The 21,895-nt window shown below is 38.2% G+C and overlaps 1 protein-coding gene across 5 annotated transcripts in view; it reads right to left on the bottom strand.

The window, feature by feature from the left end:
• Positions 1-21,895, bottom strand: part of mapk8b (mitogen-activated protein kinase 8b) — a 51,206-nt gene that overhangs the window by 11,498 nt on the left and 17,813 nt on the right. For 4 of the 5 annotated variants that reach the window (XM_057826081.1, XM_057826079.1, XM_057826078.1 and 1 more), the window contains exons 2-8: positions 21,005-21,179; positions 20,444-20,573; positions 17,924-17,982; positions 15,025-15,163; positions 9,084-9,249; positions 4,218-4,289; positions 557-739 (exon numbers count right to left, since the gene is read on the bottom strand). In XM_057826081.1, the coding sequence (XP_057682064.1) occupies positions 557-739; positions 4,218-4,289; positions 9,084-9,249; positions 15,025-15,163; positions 17,924-17,982; positions 20,444-20,573; positions 21,005-21,126 (871 nt within the window). In that variant the 5' untranslated portion in view covers positions 21,127-21,179. Of the gene's footprint in view, positions 1-556; positions 740-4,217; positions 4,290-4,656; positions 4,729-9,083; positions 9,250-15,024; positions 15,164-17,923; positions 17,983-20,443; positions 20,574-21,004; positions 21,180-21,895 lie in introns of all 5 variants that reach the window. The other variant, XM_057826077.1, reaches the window with a different exon arrangement.

Raw genomic sequence — 21,895 nt, 5'->3', positions numbered from 1 at the left:
TATTCATTCACTTGTGTAAATGAAGACAGAAAGAAGATGTGTGACTCCCCATCCCTTCCCCTGTAACAGCTTTGCAGTGATTACTGTGAACGTTCTCGTCATATTCTCTCCAATTCCTCACAAAGACACGCTTGAGGTAAAATAACGTTTCGGTAAACAACTTTGTGCTTTAGAGTCAGCTTCCATATCAAGAGATTATTCCGAGGCAGTGACTTGTCACTTGCCCTGTTGGCGAAGTTAGCAAGGTATGACAAATGTACACGGGAACTTTTTCTGATGTGCAATGTAGGGTTTCAGATGCCTCCTTAACTATTGTATCTCCAAGTCAAATTGGCTTTATAAGAGCTAAATATAAGGACAACATCGTCTGTCCGAACGCATTTAGATATTGTTGCATAACACCCTTAACTATTATAACACTACAATTTCTTCGAGCCTCCAGCATGTGATAGGACTGAAATAGCTACGTAAATGTAAATACCGTCTTCTGGAGCCACAAAGCACATCATAGTTTTACTGAAAGGACAATTAAGATGACAAGGCACTTCATGCTTACCTTTCAATTTGTTGTGTTCAGAATCCGCAGGGAACAGAACATCGGGGAAGAGCTTCTCGAAGCTGTAGCCGGCGTAGCGTGGTCGGTTCTCCACGTAGGTCCTGACCGATTGGTTGAGCTTCATCAGGAACTCTTGAGATGGCGTTCCCAACTGCTCTATCACCTTATTCCACTGGTCTATATCTTTAGGTTACAATGTTAAGAAAATAGCTGGGCCCAATAGCTTAAGAGGGCACTGACATTTGAAAGCGTCAGAACCTCAGTGGTAAAAACTTTACAACCAGTGATGTAAACAAACCTCTTGGTACCTCCCGACACAAGACTCACTATAATGATTATCTTACAAGAAGGCGATACAACAATTATCGATACATGGGTCACGAAATCAATCTACGACAATCTATGATACAACTATTAAAGAAAAAAAACAAGCTGTTATGGCTCCCTCACAGACCTGAGAGTATTTCAATGCAACATTTCTGGAAATAAATACATAAACACTATATTATTGCAACATTCTTGTCGACGAATGTCTTTCTTAAATCATTGCCTGCTACTGACAACGATAGACGCCCGATTTATTTAAACCGGGAGGACTGGCTATTAGGGGTGTGACAAAATATGGAAATGATGATACACTGTTGGCCAAAAGTAATGGAACACCTGCAATTCTGTCATATAATGCTCAATTTATCCAAGAAAATGATTGCAATTACAAATGCTTTGGTAGTAATATTTTCATTTATTGTGCTTGCAATGAAAAAATACAGAGAATGGAAAAAAATGTAATCATTATCATTTTACACAAAACTCCAAAAGTGAGCCGGACAAAAGTATTGTCACCCTTTGAAAAATCATATGATGTTTCTCTAATTTGTGTAATTAACAGCAACTGTTACTTACCTGTGGCACATAACAGGTGGTTTCAATAACTAAATCACACTTGCAGCCAGTTAAAAATGATTTAAAGTTGACTCACCTCTGTCCTGTGTTCTTGTGTGTACCACATTGAGCATGGAGAAAAGAAAGAAGACCAAAGAACTGTCTGAGGACTTGAGAAGCAAAATTGTGTGGGCAATTTCAAGGCTACAAGTCTATCTCCAAAGACCTGAATGTTCCTGTGTCTACCGTGCAGTGTCATCAATAAGTGTAAAGCCCATGGCACTGTAGTTAACCTCCCTAGATGTGGACAGATTTCAAAGAAAGATTGTGCGGCTGGTGGATTAAGAACCTCGACTAACATCCAAACAAGTTCAAGCTGTCATGCAGGCCGAGTACAACAGTGTCAACCCGTACTATCCGTCAGCGTCTGAATGAAAAGGGACTCTGGGTCAGAAGTGTGGTCTCCCTGGGTATTCTACCACAGAGACATAAAAAAGCCAGGCTGGAGTTTGCCAAAACTTACGTGAGAAAGCCAAAAACGTTTTGGAAGAATGTTCTCTGGTCAGATGAGACAAAAGTAGAACTTTTTGGGAAAAGGTATCAACATAGAGTTTACAGGAAAAAAACGAGGCCTTCAAAGAAAAGAAAATTGTCCCCACAGTCAAACATGGCGGAGGTTCCCTGATGTTTTGGGGTTGCTTGCTACCTCTGGCACTGGGCTGCTTGACTGTGTGCGTGGCATTATGAAGTCTGAAGACTACCAACAAATTTTGCAGCATAATGTAGGGCCCAGTGTGAGAAAGTTGGGTCTCCATCAGAGGTCATGGGTCTTCCAGCTGTACAATGATGCAAAACACACTTCAAAAAGAACTAGAAAATGGTTTGAGAGAAAGCACTGGAGACTTCTAAAGTGGCCAGCAATGAGTCCAGAACTGAATCCCATAGAGAAGGCACCCTTCAAATCTCAGAGACCTGGAGCAGTTGGCCAAAGAAGAATGGTCTAAAATTCCAGCAGAGCATTGTAAGAAACTCACTGATGGATACCGGAAGCAGTTGTTTGCAGTTATTTTGTCTAAAGGTTTTGCTACCACGTATTATGCTGAGGGTGCCAATACTTTGTCCGGTCCATTTTTGGAGTTTTGTTTATAATGATAATGATTTTTTTTTTTTCTTCATTCTCTTTTGAGTCTTTCTCATTGCTTGTTCATTCCCTTTTGTGTTTTTCTTACTGCAAGCAAAATAAAGAAATTACTACCAAAGCATTTGTAATTGCAATCATTTACTTGGAGAAATTGAGCATTATCTGACAGAATTGCAGGGGTGCCAATACTTTTGGCCAGCAGTGTATATACAGTAGTTATATCCATTGCTATTAACTAAGGGGCGTTATCGTACCCTGCGGTTGTACAGAACTTGGTACTGCTGACGTAGTAGGTCACAATTACATTAAATATTAGTATGAAAAACACACCTTGTCGTAAGTGCTAATCTGCCTGTTGGAATTATTTTTTTTCATATTTATACGATTTATTCAGAGTGTATTTTTATTCTTGTAATTTGCTCCTATCCAAACACTATCTTAAAATCCAGAATTTTAGCATCACAGCAGCACAAATAAAGGCTTGGTCTTCCTATTTTTTTATTCTTCACAGTGCAAACTACCAGTAGTTACCTAATAAAGAGGTGCACTTCGTTTTCACAACTGTAGTGGCTGTCCAGTTGACACTCCATTAATATTAATATTGTTTTTAGACTGTATGAATTCTTAGATATGAATGTACTCTATGACAGACAACTGGAACAGGCTGAATCAATTACCATCATTTTCGGACTATAAGGCGCAACTGACTATAAGCTGCCACCCACCAAATTTGACACAAAAATGGCATTTGTTCATCGATAAGCTGCACTGGACTTTAAGCCGCAGCTGTCCTTAATGTATTATGGGATGGGATTATGGTCTCATAAGATTGTCATAAGATCAAATGAACCACCATGAACCAATTGACTGCAAAGCTTCATTGCTTCAAGAGGCTTCATTTGGCCATCACTGCTTCCTTGAGGAACACAGTCAACCTCTGCTGCCAATTGCTTTCAACACTGTTGTTGTCCAACATGCCTCCTAGCATGCATTGCAGCGCTACAGATGTCAATAAAGGTCCAAATTCATGTTTTTGACTAATTATTTCTTCAGTTCCTTTTCCAGTTGGTTCATTAATTGCTAGCTCTGTTATTTGGTAACACTTTATTTGACAGTGGCGCCATAAAACTGTCATAAGACCATCATAATTATGACATGACACTGCCATGAGCATTCATGAATGCTTATCACAGGTGTTATCTGGCAAATTATCTCACTTTTTGTAAAAGATCTGAGCTAGACATAAATGGACTCAATATGCCGGATAGTATGACATCTGTCATAAGCATTCATTAATGCCCATGATAGTATCATGTCACAATTATGACGGTCTCGTGGCAGGTTATTTGACTGCTGTCAAATAAAGTGTTACCTATTAACCCAAATAAACCAACAAACAAGCCACACTAAACTAGTAGCCGCAGGACTCAAAATGACAGAAAAAAGTAGTGGCTTATAGTCCGAAAATTATGGTATCTTAAGTGGTAGGTAGCTTACCTAGCCAATACAACAAATTAAAACGATGTAATGGAATGAGACACTTCTTGTTCTGAGCATCGATTTGAACAAGGAGTTAGACAAAAGATGTGAGAAGATGGCCTTTTAGGGCGTTTGAATGTTGGTTTGACATAAGGATACGATCAGTGCCTGGAAACAACACACTACCCCGGACCATTTCAGCCATGATGCAGCCAACAGACCAGACATCAACTGAAAAATGGAATGAGAACCACCAAATTAGCATGCAAGACGGAAAATAAATCTCATAAGAACTTAAAAAGACAAAAAAAAGATGAGAACATGGAATAAGTGTGGTCAGGCAAAAATGAAATACATGCACTGTGCCAAAAAAAAAAAAAAAAAAAAAAAAAAAAAAAAACGTTATTTGCAAGGATTCTGTATGGTATAAACGAGCAAACATTTTGAATCAACGGATGATTAGAAATCAAGGCACAGAGTAGCTTAAATGGAGGGAAATGTATGATCACCGTGCGAGCTATGTAAGGGCAAAACAATTAGATGTAAAGCATTTGTTTTGTGAATACTTAAGAAAAGGCTGCAAGTGGTTCAAGGATACAATCCCTTCCCGGGAAAAGGATTTTGTGGCGAACCATTTCTGCCATAATGCAGCCCACAGCCCATATATCCACTACAAATGTGCAGCATTAAAGGAAGGAAGAGAAAATCAGCAACACAATTTAATTCTCGACTTTTTAAGACGTCTGTTTAAAAGCCAAATAATCACAATTCAGCAGGAAAAGATTCACTACAATGACTTTGGTCAAGCATAAGAAAAACAAATGGAGCAAAAGCATATTTTCTTTTCACGGAACTCAAACCACTGATGTGGAATCTGAAATGGTCTTATTTTTTATTACCACATAAACATGAGTAAAATCCCATTTAGCTGTTTGGCTATTTTGCATCTATTAATTTGATATTCATAGCATACAAGTCATCAAAGCCTAAATCTAGCGCTGGAGCAAATTAATTAACTCGAGTCATTCGATTATAAAAAAAAAGCTTCAAATCATTTTTTTCTGCTTTGAGGATTCATTTAATTCGAGTGACGTTGTAATGGTTTATTTCGGAAGTGTTGCATTTCATTTTATTGATTTGGATGATACACTGCCCTCTAGTGGCATCAGTGAATATGCCATAACTCATCTAACATTGCTGAATCCAGCTACTCCTGTTAAGACCAACATAAGGTACATTTTTGTTTCAGCCAATATGTTTGTTCATACATTTGTTATTAATTTATATGTAATATGTGTTTGAATGATTTGCTAAGAGCATTTTCGTAAAAAAAAAAAAAAAAAATCAAAAAAGCATTTTATAGCATTTAAAGCAACACTAGGTAACTTTTCAACATTTATAAAATATTTTCATAACATTTGTGATGATACGTTGAATGACATCTCTTTTATATATCTTGAGGGGGGTCTGTATCTCTTTCACCTGCAATAATTCACCTTGAGGAGGGTGGCACGGCATACATCACTTCCCCCTTTCATTTTAAAGACTGAAGTCGATGCTAACATTTTTGTGCGAATTCTGCAAAGACGGCACAGCAACAGATAGAAAAAGTTTGGTGCGAGGAGGGGAAAAAAAAAAAGAGGCTATCAGGATAAAAGGGATTTCACTCGCTGGCGTGACCCCCCCCCCAAAACGAACTTGTCAGCGCTGACAAGTTCAAGTAGGGTGTTGGAGTTAGTCACACAGTCGGGAACCTATGGTTAACGAGCCAGCTCGGCTCTTTCGACAGCTGCATCTGGCTCGCAGACAAATCTTTATTTAAAAAAAAAAAAAAAAGTATAGTCCTTTGCGCATTGTGCGAAATGGCGACGGTCACCGGTCTTACTCTGGTGTTGTGCAGTAATGAGCAGACGTGACTTCTGCGGCGTATATTAACTTTTTCAATGCTCCGACAACACTCACTCACTTCGCACGAGATATCATCAGATAGCAACCTAGATGTCCCACGTTAGATCCCCCCCAAGTCCCATGCCATTGGCTACGTGAGCCCATGGTGATCATGGGACACGTAGTCCATAAACTACAACCGGCGACTAGAAAGCCGGTTCGCAGTAATTTTAGTGGGAAAGTGGCAAACATACATGTCGTTGTGTCTGTCTATCTATCTATTATTATATCAATCGCATAGGCAACGCAGATGAGGCAAAGACACTGTTCGAGTGGGGTTGCCGTATTTTGCTGTCGAAAATAGCTGCCTATGTGCGCGTTTTCCGTTTGTTTTCCGCGTTGTCATCTAATTTTAGAAGCCCTTTTGAGAAGATGGCAAATAGAAAAAAAGACTAGGAGTATCGTACTTTTCAGCAGGACATAAGGACATAAATACGGCACCGTTTTTTTCTCTCACTTTGGATGAGTCAACAGTAGAGGAGTTCCAAAAAAAAATTCGATTATTACATGCATCACGATTCGGCACCTGCCGATTCGATTACGATTCATAAAGGCACAAAAACGATGATTTTTCCTCAAAACTTTATGACAGCCACTCGTAGCGGAACGAAATTCAAGACACGTCTGCCGCCCGGACACCGTTAACGGATGCATGCACAACATTATGATGGATGCTCCCGGTTACTAGGAGAGAGATTTACTCCTTTTTAAAAGGCTGGAAAATAAATTTGTGTATGAGACAGGCAGGTACAGAAGCGCATACGTTATTTTTAGAGCGAGAGGAGAAAAGAGATAGTTCGTTGCTCCTTGTCTTTCAGATGTCCAGCTGTGGTTTCAAGTCATGTCAATTGAAAAATGTCCTTAGTGTGTTTCTAAGACCTGTGTGCATCTATAAGAGGTGAGTACACGAACCCTCTTGTACTGTTTAGCCTTTATTGTTGTTGTTTTTGAGGTGTTAATAGTTAGCGCCTAGCGCTAAACTAAATAACAAATTCGTTAACGTGTGTTTCATATGCAGAACGTGTAAAACCATGATTAAGTACAGCGGTAACACTACAAACATGCAAAATAGTACAGAAATCTGTGAAAACAAAGCATATTGGTTAAAACAAAGCTTATTTCTATAGACACTTTGTTTCCAGAAAATGTGGAATTCATTCCACTTGTGTAAATTTTATTGTATTGTTGAGTGAAAAAGTATTCCCTTTAAAATGGTTAATGTTTTTGCACTTTGTTGTAAAAATGAATAAATAAAATAGCAGTTTAAGGGCAGCTTTTTGTTGTATGGGCATGTTTCCATCGTTCCTGTTGAATCATTAGGATATTTTAAATAAATAATGGACGAAAATTTGTTTGTCTACTTTATAAATTCGTAATGTACGATGCATCGATAATCGTGATAATCATCGTCATCATCGTGATCATCGTCAATACCGTGATCATCGTTCAAGAATCGAGTCGTAGCACCTTGAATCGTAATCAAATCAAATCGTGGGGCGCCTAAGATGGCACACCCCTAGTCAACAGATGTAAGCCATTTATTGCAGTTCAGCGTGATTAGAAGGTTTTGACTATGAAAGGGACAACAAAAGGGGAGTATTTATTCAAGTTCTTCACTGAGTTCGGTAAAAAAAAAAATCTACCGATGAATAAACTTGTTTCGGTGTGCACTGACGGTGCTCCGTGCCTACGTTTCTCAACGCCTGCATGAACAAGACTACAAAGCCATCAGCAAAACCATGCAGCACCAGAAGTTGCATTAATGGTAAGAAATACTCATCATTGATTAGCAACAGCATAACGATGTTAATTATAAGAATTCAAAGACTTAGTTGTTTTTACAGTGTTGAAATTACACAAACTGCTCACATTACTTGTATTTTCGGTTTTAAACATATTGTATGGCTCTCACGGAATTACATTTAAAAATATGTGGTGTTTATGGCTCTCTTAGCCAAAAAGGTTTCCGACCCCTGCCTTATTACTTTTCATAGAGTATATAGTTTCCTATTTATTTTCAATACATATTTTTATACTGGAGTGCAGAGTCAAATTTCGTTGTTGACAATGTTTTGCTGACAATGACAAAAAAGTTCTATTCTATTCTATCCTTCACACAGCCGCTGGAAAGAAAAATGTTGTTTAATCCATTTGCAGGCGACCATCATAATTTTACGACACTGTGCGGGTGTGCGCTGGTCCTCATGGGAAACCACTTTTGTCCACGGGTGTAGCTAAAATCGACCAAAACTGAAAAGTTACCAAGTGCTTCTTTAAGCTAGCTGAATTTTGCTAAGCAAGTTAGCCAAACGTTCTTTTGTTGTACTTAGATCGTCATTTTTTTTATCCAATTTGAGGCTAAGCTCAGGTTTCTTATTTCATTTTTAAATGCATCTAATGCTTTTGTGAAATGAAAGTGCATTTCTGCATCATTTGAAGAAACACTGAGGTATTTTGAATTCACATTTAATGCTCTTTTGAAGTGAAGTGCAATCTTATTAAGTCAATTTAAGTTTTGCAGGCATAAAAACTTGGTTCATTATTTTACATCTACTAAAATTTATTCTGCAACGCATTATATGTTTGGATTTCGATTACTCGAGTATTCAAACTAACTAATCGATACATTAATCCATTACTTATATAGTCGATAGCTGCATAGGTGCATCCCTACCTGAATCAAAATGCTCTTTTATTATTGTAAAACATTAGGAAAGGAAAACTGCATGCCTTTTATATATTGATGTGCCTTTAACTAAATGTCTTTTTCCGTAAAAGTCGCAAAAAAATAAATAATGCATTTTCCTCATAGTTTGTTCCGTCACTTCATATTTTGAAGCCGTTGTGATATTTAATTTAATCAAATGTATTTTTTGAAAGGTTGCGCAGCAGTTTGGTTTTAGACAGGCTGCATGACAATCACAACAGGCCTAGTAAAACATCAAACAACATGCTAAACCATTGCTGGGTACAGGAAGCTCCCCCACAGAGCAAAGATGCCAATCATGCCAAGATCCCGCATGAGTGTGACCTTTGGAAGAACAAGGTAATAAAAACAGGTTGCTTCCAAGCACTCACCGTTAGCTTGATAACCCATGCCTAGAATTACTTCAGGGGCACGGTAGTAGCGGGTGACTACATAGGGCGTCATGAGGAGACCTGTGGCAGCTGTCCTGGCCAGGCCAAAGTCCAGGATCTTTAGTGTGCAGTCGGACTTGACCACAATGTTACTTGGCTTCAGGTCCTGTGGGTGGAATATTACATGTTAAGAACGCATTTGGACTGAGTACAGTACTAGTCTAGAATTGTCCCGATCACATAAAGTTGGGAAAATAAGTATTTAGTCAACCACTAATTGTGCAAGTTCTCCCACTTGAAAATATTAGAGAGGCCTGTAATTGTCAACATGTGTAAACCTCAACCATGAGACAGAATGTGGAAAAAAAAAAAACAGAAAATCTCAATGTTTGATTTTTATAGAATTTTAGTTGCAAATCATGGTGGAAAATAAGTATTTGGTCAATACCAAAAGTTAATCTCAATACTTTGTTATGTACCCTCCTCTGTTGGCAATAACGGAGGCCAAACGTTTTCTGTAACTCTTCATAAGCTTTTCACACACTGTTGCTGGTATTTTGGCCCATTCCTCCATGCAGATCTCCTCTAGAGCAGTGATGTTTTAGGGCTGTCGTTGGGCAACACCGACTTTCAACTCCCTTTACAGATTTTCTATGGGGTCCAGATCTGGAGACTGGCTAGGCCACTCCAGGACCTTGAAATGCTTCTTACGAAGCCATTCCTTTGTTGCCCTGGCTGTGTGTTTAGGATCATTGTCATGCTGAAAGACACAGCCACGTCTCATCTTCAATGGCTGTGGTCCCAGCTCTCTGTGGGTCATTCACAAGGTCCCCCCGTGTGGTTCTGGGATTTTTGCTCACCGTTCTTGTTATCATTTTGACGCCACGGGGTGAGATCTTGCATGGAGACCCAGATCGAGGAGATTATCAGTGGTCTTGTATGTCTTCCATTTTCTAATAATTGCTCCCACAGTTGATTTCTTTACACCAAGCATTTGACCTATTGCAGATTCAGTCTTCCCAGCCTGGTACAGGTCTACAGTTTTGTCTCTGGTGTCCTTCGACAGCTCTTTGGTCTTGGCCATAATGGAGTTTGGAGTGTGACTGACCGAGTTTGTGGACAGGTGTCTTTTATACGGAAAATTAGTTAAAACAGGAGCCATTAATACAGGTAATGAGCTGAGCCTCGTTAGACCTCGTTAGAAGAAGTTAGACCTCTTTGACAGCCCGAAATCATGCTTGTTTGTAGGTGACCAAATACTTACTTTCCACTCTAATTTGGAAATAAATTCTTTAAAAATCAAACAATGTGATTTTATGTTTTTTTTCCCACATTCTGTCTCTCATGGTTGAGGTTTACCCATGTTGACAATTACAGGCCTCTCTTAATTTTTTCAAGTAGGAGAACTTGCACGATTGGTGGTTGACTAAATACTTATTTGCCCCACTGTATTTCACAATAGAATAAATAAATGAACGAATAATAAACTAAAAACGTAACATACTGTTCCAATTAGCAGACAAACGTTGAATAAATGTTGATTTTCCATCAAAATAATCAGTATGGTTGACATTGAAATTTTCGACAATAAACAATATTGAATCAACATTGCAAATACCGATGATACCTGACAGTGACGTTGAAACGTTTTTCTGTAGTTCATCAGGCGATGGTTGGCTTAACATTGTTTTACAGTTGATGAAATAATGTAGACACCTAGTTGATTTTTGATTGACCAGGAAATATGATTGAAAAGTCATCGAATTATGGATTATGGGAGTTGTAGTCAAAAAATTGTTGTGTTTGTGGTTGACAGGGAAGACAGCATATCACCTCAAACGAACTCCACTGGAAACGCCTCATTTAAGGATAGCCATATCTAAAGGTAAGCCTATTGCTTTTCTTCTGAGCCTTCATCAACAATGATGTCTTACGGTAGAATGAACCGCGTTTGTCATCAAAGTTGTAAAAAAACGGTTTGCCTGACAACGGCAGCGTTACTAAAATTTGGTTGAATGACGCGAAATGTCTGGGAGTCATAGAGCACAGAGATAGAGCGGGAGCGGGGAGGAGGGGAAGGGGGTTGTAACGCTGTTGCAAACGCGATGCTAGGTGGCTCAGAGAGTCAGCATAGCATTCTCGTTCTCTCTAGCATTAGCATTTAGCCTGGCGACCGTCATGTTAAACGATCGGCAAACTTTTTACGTACAGTTTGCGGCATTCAGGTGGGTACAATTAATTGAAAATAATAGACTGTTTTCCTGTTCAGTATGCATTATTATAATGTGGGTGTTGTCCTTGTAGATGCTACAATATAATAATAATTTGTTTTCTTGAATGACGTATCCATAAACCTTGTGATTTTTGTTTTTTTTAATTAAAAAATTTAGAGCAAAGATAGACGAGGGAAGAGATTCAAGCCTCACCGGCATATTTAAAAATATATCTAGCGTATTCTTCTACTATAAGTCGCACCTGAGTATAAATCGCACCAGCCATAAAAAGCCCAACGAAGAGGAAAAAAACATACGTCGCAGCGGACTATAAGTCGCATTTTGGGGAGAACTTACTTGATAAAATCCAACACATAGAACAGATATGTCATCTTGAAAGGCAATTTAAAATAAAATCACAATACAGAACAACCACCCTGAATAAGTGTACAGTATGATAATGTTACATGACGCATGAACAACGAAATGCGAACGTGGCCGGTCTGACGATGTCTAGGCTCATTTATATACTAACAGGGATTGGATGTTTACTGGGGGCTGTGCACGCGCGCTGACCATCCTATGATCAATACACACACAGCAGAGGGAGAGAGAAGAGAGAAAACTGATACTACTAATATATCACCTTCCTGTCCCCTTTTTAGCAGATTTTTTTCCACTATTGCAAATTAATCTGTCAATTTGTAATGTGTTAATTTTGTGAGTATATTAAAAATGTGCTTTCTCAACTTCTAAAATTTTGATTTGTGGTGGCAAGACATTTATTTGAGGGAGCACTGCCCTCTCTTGCCAGTGCATAGAGCCGGCGTCGTTGAGTGTATAGCTGAAACGAATACTCGAGGAACTCCAGTTTAAAAATTGATCCGAGTAATTTTATTCACCTCGAGGAATCGTTTATTTTGCCAGCTCTTAGCATTACGTTTTGCCCGGACTACTTTTAATGCGGGACAACGTGCTGTCGTCACGTCTGTACAGGAAGAAGCAATAGCCGACAGCCGCTACAAACTATGCCAACATTGCTACGAACTACATCCGCATGATGCTATGGTGGTGGTACCAGGTAGCGTCTGATCATTCTCATAAATATCACAAGTATATAGAACGAGATGCGAAATGACAAACTCACCGCGTTAGTCAACAGCCACCATCTTAAAGCAGTAGACTTCTCAGTACTAATAAATAAGATTAACGTTACTGTACTTTGCTAATGCAACGTTAGCCCTGTGGAGGCCGAGGTTTTTATTAAGTATGACTACTGTCGATGTGTGGCTAATGTGTCTTACATATTTAATCCGTAAAAACACAGCGCTGTGGAGTGATGAGGGTGTAATATTAGAACATAATAAAGCTAACTCTCAATTTTAGCTCAGTAATCATTGCTGGATAAAACACCAAGTAGCACTGGTACCTAATGTGCTCCAATACAGCAGGTATCATACATTTATTTTGAACACTGCAAAAACTCTAAATCCAATCAGGACTAACAATTTAGACTAACTTAAAATGTATCTAGAACTTAATAGCGTGACACAAATTGAAATTCAATTGAAACACGTGGGGAAAAACACGACTTGTAAGAGATGTAGGCGTATGACAATTTCATGTGAGAAATAACTTTTTTTTTTTTAATAAGAGCTAGAAGTTTCTTTTTTATCTCGTCACTCAGTCAATTGTTGGCTGTTTTCAACAATCTGTACATCGAAACTAAATTGTTCAATATCAGGTGAAATGTCTTGTTAAGACATTTGAAATGTTCTTGTTTCGATTAATCGATAGTCGAATACTCGATTACTAAAAGATTCCATAGCTGCAGCCCGAGTCGTTGAGTGATCACATTTCACTGCTATTGATGGCGATAGACATCCAATCCATCTTGACTGGGAGGGAAATTGGGATCGTTCAATCGCTGCCAGCCGTCCCCGTCAAAATGGATTGGACGTTTATCACAGTCAATGGCAGGCAATCCGCTAATACTAATAAATATAAATAGAAGTGAATAAATTAAAAAAAAAAAAAATCTGATCTTTGTCACCCGATTCCGATCTTCTAAATATAATGTGATTGGACCCAATTGCCGATCACTAGAACTGTCTTTTTGTGCATTTTAAGAATAAAATACTCACTTTCAATTCCAGAATTCCTTTTCAAAGTCTAAATGTTAAAATATCGCCAGGTGCTGAAAATGGTGCTGTGTGGTATCCATTCTGTATTTTGCCATCATGATGTAACAATGACACTAAATTATATAATAAAATATATGCTTTAGTACAGTTGTCCCCGATCCGATCAAATGATGGGAAATCGAGCCCAATCCCGTCACTTGGGTGTAAAAGATTTATTTTTCTCCTACATACATTTCTGAGATATCGGATCGTGGTTCTAAGAGCCTCAAAATCAGGTGAGTTGGACTCACACTCAAAAATATGTGATCAGGACATCCTTATGCTTTTACCGATGACCTGATAGTGGATCTTGTCCTAGCATAGCTATTTCTAAGTTGCCGGGGCACCAGACTATACGGAAACATATAATTAGAGATTAAAAAAAAAAGTAAGCTGTGCTGCAGTGTTAGAAAGAAATAGCATTTGCAGCATTAACTTCTTAGTAGTGTTGCAATGATTAATAAATTAACTCGAGGATGTAATCCGATTAAAAAAAAGCTTCAAATCAAATTTTGCTGCTTCGGCGATTTGCTTAATTAGAGTAGAGTAGTAATGGTTTGTTTTGAAAGTGTTTGCATTCAGTTTTATTGATTCGGTTGACACACTGCCCTTTAGTGGCAACAGTGAATATAACATAACTAATCTGCTCCCTGTTAAGACAAACATAAGGTTGTAAGTTTTTATTTGAGCTAATATGATTGTTTATGAATTCGTTATTTAGTTTAGAGGAATATTTGACCATTTTTGTGGGAATATGTGTTTGAACGATTTGTTAAGAGCATTGCAAAATAAAAAAAAAAGTTAGCATTTGAGAGCATTTATGCTAGCTGACTTAGCCAATTGTTCTTTTGTTGTACTTCTATCCTCATATATGAATTTTTTATACCGTTTGAGGCTAGGTATTTTCATTTATTTCTAATGTGTTTATTGTGAAAAAGAAAGAACAAGTCTGCATGGTTTGAAAAAAAGACTTGGGAATTTTATTTTGTATTTGCATTTAATGCTCTATTGAAAGTGCAATTTTAGCAGGCCTTTGTTTTACGTCTCCTAAAATTTATTTTGCAACGCATTACATGTTCCTTACCCAAACACTCGATTGTTCGGACAAAAAATTAATCGATTACTTAATCGATAGCTGCAGCCCTACTTCTTAGAACCTTAATATTAAGCTAATCTTCTGTTGAATATTTAAATAGAACTTAAACAGTCAAATACATGGCCATGGGTCCTGTTGCATCTATTCACCTAGTAACGGCTTTGCGTGACAAGATGTGGCAGTGTGAGTGAGGCTGGTTTTCTCTGCCTGTGGCTCAATTAATTCTGCTTGCCAAAGCAAGAGGCTCTCTGCTGCTTCTTCCATGTGGGTGATTGACAGACTGCAATGCGCATTTGCGACAAGGGAATTTTTGTGTGTGTGTGTATACTGTTATTTCGCTTCAAGGTAAACACAAACATGTTCCAACAACGTGAAGATGTCAACTCCTTGGAACACTGACGGGTATGTTTTATCTAAATGTCACAGAATCCAAATGTGTGTGAACTGACCCTATGAATGATTCCAGCCGCATGCAAGTGTTTGATTCCACAAAGCATCTGGTAGAGCAAGTAGGAGAGCCTCTCGTGGTCCAGCTCCATCTGAATAACCTGACAGAGGTTGGCATCCATCAACTCCATAACTAGATAGCTGCAAAGGCATCAGGGCAGGTTAATGCAACACAGTGACAAAGTGAGTATGTTCTAATTATAACTGAATTATCACAAAAAGAGTAGTGCAACTACAAATCCATTTCAGACTGGGGGAAAAAGTTGTATTCATTTTTATTACAGGTCGGCCGATAGATCGGGCCGATAAATTGACATTTTCCAACATCGGCCATTGGCCGATTTACAACAAAAAAAAAAAACAGCCGATAAAAAGCGCATTTTGATCAGACATCTGTGTGGGCAACTGTGGCTGCCGCTGACTGACGGTAAGACCCCGGAAGGACCCTGCATGAAGGCAGGCTGCTACAGGAAGCTTTAAGCTTGCCTTTTTTTTTTTCCTTGCATGAGAGTATATGTCAGTGATCCTTACACTCTAAATGTAACTTGTAGCATTAGGGTAGCATTAACATTAGCATTAGCTTGAGCATCCTCCATCTTTGCCATCCTCTTAAACTCTCACTTGTTTACATCTCGTCGTTGTGTTCTGGTGGGTTTAATTTAGAGCTGAAACGAATACTCGAGCAACTCGAGTAACTAGAGTTTAAAACCTGATCCGAGTAATTTTATTCACCTAGAGGAATCGTTTAATTTTGCCAGCTCTAAGCATCACGTTTTGCCCGGACTACTTTTCATGCGGGACAACGCGCTGACGTCACGTGCGTGGAGGAAGAAGCAATTAAAAAAAAAAAAAAAAAAACTTACCGCAGCCGACAGCCGCTACACACTACGCCGACAATGCTAAAAACTACGCCCGCATGATGCTAGTAGCAGGTAGTGTCCGATGCGTCTCATAGATATCGCACGCATTTAGGACTAGATGCGAAATGACAGACTCAGCCGCGCTTGGCCAGCATTAGTAAACAGCCGCCATCTTTAAGCAGTAGACTTCTCATCGCTAATAAATATAACGTTACTGTTACTCGCTCACGTACCGTTAGCCCTTCGGAGGGCTAGGTTTCTATTGATTATGACCACTGTCGATGCGTGGCTAACGTGTCTTACAAACAGGCTTTATTTAATCTGTAAAAACACAGCGCTGTAGAGTGATGAGGGTGTAAAATTAAAACATAATAAAGCTAACTGTCAGTTTTAGCTCCGTAGTCATTGCTGAAAAAAACACCAAGTAACACTGGTCCCTAATGTGCTCCAATACAGCAGGTATCATACATTTATTTTGAACACTGCAAAAACTCAAAATCCTATCAGTACTTACAGTTTAGAGTAGACTAACTTATAACTTGACTAGAACTTAAAAATAGCTTGACACAAATGGAAATTAAATTGAAACATGTGGGAAAAACACATAGCTTTCAAGTGATGTGTGTAATCAGGCGTAATTACATTTTTAGGTAAGATATATGTTGGTTTTTTTTTTTATAAGATCTAGAAGTTTTTTGAGTGAAATCAGTGATTTTTTTTTTTTCTAGTCACATCTTAGATGCAATTGTTGGCCGTTTTCAACCATGTACATCGAAAATAAAGACATTGATTGACTGAAAATGGTTCAATATTGGATTAAATGTTTTTTTTTCTCATGTGTATTTATAATTGCTCTTTATACAAAAAAAGAAAAAAAAATGTTTCATCCGATTACTCGATAAATCGATAGAATTTTCAGCCGATTACTAAAATATTCGATAGCTGCAGCCCTAGTTTAATTATTTAAAAATAATTTACTATTCTTGCCAAGTGTGTATAATCATAATAAGAAGGGCTGTGTTCATTGGTTTGGTAACACTACCCCAAATTAATCCTTTAAGTCTCAGGTAATCATTGTAAAGTTGAAGCTGTTGAAGCGATTTCTTAAGAATTGCCTTTCATAATCTATATGCTTAAAAAAAAAAAAAAAAATATTGGCCTCAAGTATCGGCTTACAAAATCGGCTTTGGATATCGGCAATTGGCTGAGATTTTTTTTTTTTTTTAGATACAGCTATTGGCATCAGCATTCAAAAATCCCGTATAGGTTGACCTCTAATTATTATGATTACATTCTAAACAGCCTAGTTAAACTGCTATGTTTGCCACAGATGTAGCACTTTCATCCCGTAGCACTTAAGAATTCTCTTTTTTAAAAACTATGATGTAATATCTGACAACTGTTATGTCTACAAAATGTTGTCAGGAACTTTCAGATTTATAATTAAAGCACAATGGCATCTCTCACTTCAAGGTTCATCATGTGTGTCCAGAAGAAGCAGCACATACTAAATCAGCGGTTCATTAAAACAGTCAAAAAATGATTTTGCACAAGTCCGTGCGCAGTGAAATTTAATTTCGAAATATGAGGGCTTCTCTTTCATCCTGGGACTTATTCAACAACCCTCGAGCTACCATTTGTTCAGCTTCCTTTTGAGCTCCAATCAGGCAGAAACAAGAAACACAAACACACAAAGAGGCATGCACACAGTGCCACTCCAATCGGATGACATTCTGCAGTATATTAAATCATTCCATTCCACATCCCGGTAGTTTAAAGGCCAGAAAACAGTCTTGGTGTGCTGAAATGCGATACAATAATTTTAATAGAAACATTAACATAACTTAGTCCGATCTCACATGTTGGAAAACATGTATAAGTTATCCCGGGTAGAGTACACGAGTTTTACAGACTAACTACAGACTTATACTGAAGTGTCCAAGCGCCTGTAAATGTCAGCAAATACAATCCAAGCCCCCTTTTGCGTTTTCTCCTGCATTCATTGACACATGCAATGAGTTATTAACTGGGTTATACTCACACATCTTGGAACTCTTCCAGTGTCTTCTGTGGTGTGAATACATTTAATAGACCGATTATCTGTCAAAATAGACAGAAGATTATTACTCTGTAGCGGATAAAGCATTATGAAATGACAACATGACCGCCACCACAATGCTGGCTGTTCATCTAAAAGGTTGCAGCTGAGTTATTATCAGGAACAGCAGGATATTTCATTTTTGCATGTGGGAAGCAGTATTGTTAATAAAAGAAGTCTTAAACCTATGTTTATCCATCTTTATTGTCGATTAAGCATCTTGGACAATTTTAGGGGTGCAAAATTGAAATGTCAGAACAGAAAATGAATTCCCTTCAGTAATGTCAGCATCACAATGCTCAGACTAAACAAAAAGTTCAATGAGGAACTATGTTTTGCTCCAAAGCCAAATCTCCAATTGAAACTGTCAGGTGCGCTAGGCATGTGCCGGTATGATATTCTGACGGTATAATAACCTTAAGATATCACGGTATTGCAATTACAGCTCTAAAATGTGTTACTTTGAGATATCAGGGTTTAAAAAAAAAAAAAAAAAAAACTTTCCATTGAAGAGGATTTTTATTTTTCATAATATATTAGCGAATAGGAACATAAGTATAATGTTAAGTGAATAAAATACAAATAAATGCAGTCTCAACATTATAACCATCAGAACAAAATTAATTGAAATATTTTCCATAAAAAGAACATGTGTATGACTCGTATCATCTTTATACATTATACACACACACACACACACACACACACACACACACACACACACACACACACACACACACGCACACACACTCTTTTTCTCAACACAGACAGTTGCCAAAAAGAAAAAAAAACATGTTTTACCACCGCTAGACACACTAAGCACACTGGAGTTAACTGTCGTAGCAGGTGGAAACGCTCATGACAGTTGTATAATACGTAAAATAAATTCTGACTGCCCGTTTTTTTTTTTTTGCTTTTAACCAAGAATCGAGACTTTTACGTCCATATCTTTATTATATCATTATATTATAAAGTTATTAGGGAAAAATCATCATTTTTGAACATTTATGAATCGTCATGTGCCGAATCGCTATGGATCTAATAATGGATTTTTTTGGCACACCCTTACTGCGAGGGGCATTCAAAAAGTAATGCACTCAAGCACATTGCTCAAACAGGATTTTATCAACCTTGTTTATATTTGGCACAAACATGATAGGACACACCTTTTTGCGATTGTTTTAAAGCTTAAACTAACTCATCAGCATAAGTCTGTTGTCAGGATTGACTGAGGTGGTTGGGCGACCACTACGGGGCTTGTCGGCTATGTTGGCTTTACCCACCTCTTCATGGCCTTCAGTACTGTTTTTAAATCGCTGTACCCATCTTTTTACAATACTATAGTCTATGGTATCATCCTTGTAGACATTTTCCAGCCGGTTGTGAATCCTCAGAGGTGTTTCTCCCTCCGCAACAAGGAATTCGATTACAGCTCTTTGTTTCTGACGAGCTTCAAGAGGGGCAGCGATTTTGGAAGCTAGTTTAAGCTTTAAAAATCTGCAAAATAAGAAAAACATAACAATCGCAAAAAGTTGTGTCCTATCATGTTTGTGCCAAATAATAAACAAGATAGGTAAAATGTATGAGCAATGCACTTGAGTGCATTACTTTTTGAATGCCCCTCGTACATAGGCTAGAGTTGACTCTCGTGGCTAGTGGGAAACGTTCATGCTAGCGGTTTACTAACCTTTAATTTTGTATAAATGCGAAATCATATTGGAGATATTGCCTTCCCTGTCGCCACCCTCCGCAAACATGTTTTACATGTAAGTTGGCCCACCTAAGCCGCGGCTGTTTGTACCCAAAGTATTCCCATACCAGAGACTTTGTTTTCATCGATGGGGGAAAAAGTTCAGGTGTTTCATGTCCTCCAGCCAACGTGCAGCACTTGAGGGGGAGGGGTGAGCCCTGCATTTTTGGGACATAAAAAATAGCTAATACCGTAGGGACGGTATGATGGAAAATTTTAGCCGTTTTCATACCACGTTATACCTTGAAACCGGTAACCGGCACATGCGTAGTCCAAGCACACGCGCTTGCAGTACAATATTATCCGCAAACTATTAAGTCCACGTTCTTGCGGTATAAATCCATTTTTTTTTTTTTTTAAATCATACTTTGGATTATAAGTGCACAACATATATGCATATCCTTGTCTTATTTCTGCAACCTTAGTTTACGAAACCTATAGAGTTCCGGCAACCTGGACGAAGACAAGGAACTGATCTTGTAATTGGTTGATTGGTGGAAGGCAGGACATCCGTTGTAGACCCAGAATCCAAACAATCAATAAAACTGAGTATCAACTTTTTTAAACAGGCAAACTCTCGGCTCAACCATTGAGCCATTTATTTCCACAAAACATGTTTCTTTATGTAAAACGTTGGGGCCATTTAATGAATAACTGAAGTGCAAATCTTACATATTGCGCCTTTAAAAAAATAGAATAGAAACAAAACTTACATTCTTGTGGTTGACGCATTTCATGAGCACTAGTTCTCTGTAGGCTCGTTTCGCATGAGTTTGATTCTGAAAGGGTCTGCTCAGCTTCTTGATGGCGACGTTCCTCTCCAAGTTGTGGTCGTAAGCTGAACTGAAGTTAAAAAAAAACAAAACACACACATAGCAAAGATTCAGGCAACCACTGAACACAAGGGGCAGCCAAACTCATGGCAAATTCATATTAGGAGTACATGTGGGCCAGAGTCTTAAAATTCACATTGGTTAATATTTTTCACTGGGTTTTGTTTGGCTGCTTAATATAAGTTGAAGATGGACATATTTTTGGACTGGAATAATGTGTGGAAACCACTTAGGATTGTTATTCCACATTTAAACAGGCATCTTGAAAGACATCCTATTACGTTTTCTTTGTAATTGTGTAATTTTAGAGGTGTGCAAGCTGTAAAGAAATAGACCCTATTGCTGACTTGATTTATATGCTGTTCAACACCTCTTTAGGGATCAATTTAACATCACGTCAGCCAAGTAATAAAGGAAAACCTCCAAATAGAAGTGACTCACCAAACAATTCCCTGTGCTCCAGATCCAATAGGTCTGAGGTTCTGGTAGCGCTTCAAAACCATAAAAGTTGAGTCGCCCACATCTATGCTATAGTATTCCTTCTCACGCTTGTTCCGGTTCATTGTTTCGCCGTGGACTGTGGATGAGCATCCAAGTTGAGGATTATGCTTGATACCTGAAGAGAAAGGGGGTTTAGTTCATTCATTTTTACAGGGTTGTACCAAAAGGAAAATTCTTGGCCAAAACCGAAAATTGGAAACACTAAGCCGAACAACAAACAGAAAGGCCGAAAAATACACATGCAAATACTTCAATTTTTATTTAATTTTTAAAATTGTTGTTACTATTATTTTATTTCATTATTTTCCAATTAATGCCCTTTGCCTTGGCATTGGTTTCAACATCCCCGGAGGCCTGAGACATTTTTCGTAATTTCTGGACTATAAGGCGCACCTGACTATAAGCCGCCACCCACCAAATTTGACACGAAAACGGAATTTGTTCATAGATAAGCCACACTGGACTATAAACTGCAGCTGTCTTCACTGTATTATTGGATATTTACCCCAAAAGATATTAACCAGTAACACGTTATTTGACAACGGCATCAAAAGACTGTCATAAGACCAAATGAAACACCATGAAACTTTGCAGGCAATTGGTTGATTGCTTTAAGAAGCTTCAGATGTAAATAATTAAAATTCATGCTCTGTGCTAATTATTTCTTCAGTTACTGTTCCAATTGTTTCAGTAATTGCTAGTTATGGGTTTTGGTAACACTATTTGACAGTGGGGGCCATAAGACTGTCATAACACAATCATAATTATGACATGACACTATTATGATCATTAATGAATGCCTATAACAGATGTCTCTCAGTGTCATCTGGC

This window comes from Corythoichthys intestinalis, chromosome 21, assembly GCF_030265065.1.
Source record: "Corythoichthys intestinalis isolate RoL2023-P3 chromosome 21, ASM3026506v1, whole genome shotgun sequence".
Taxonomy (NCBI): domain Eukaryota; kingdom Metazoa; phylum Chordata; class Actinopteri; order Syngnathiformes; family Syngnathidae; genus Corythoichthys; species Corythoichthys intestinalis.
This window is presented reverse-complemented; position numbering and strand designations above follow the sequence as displayed.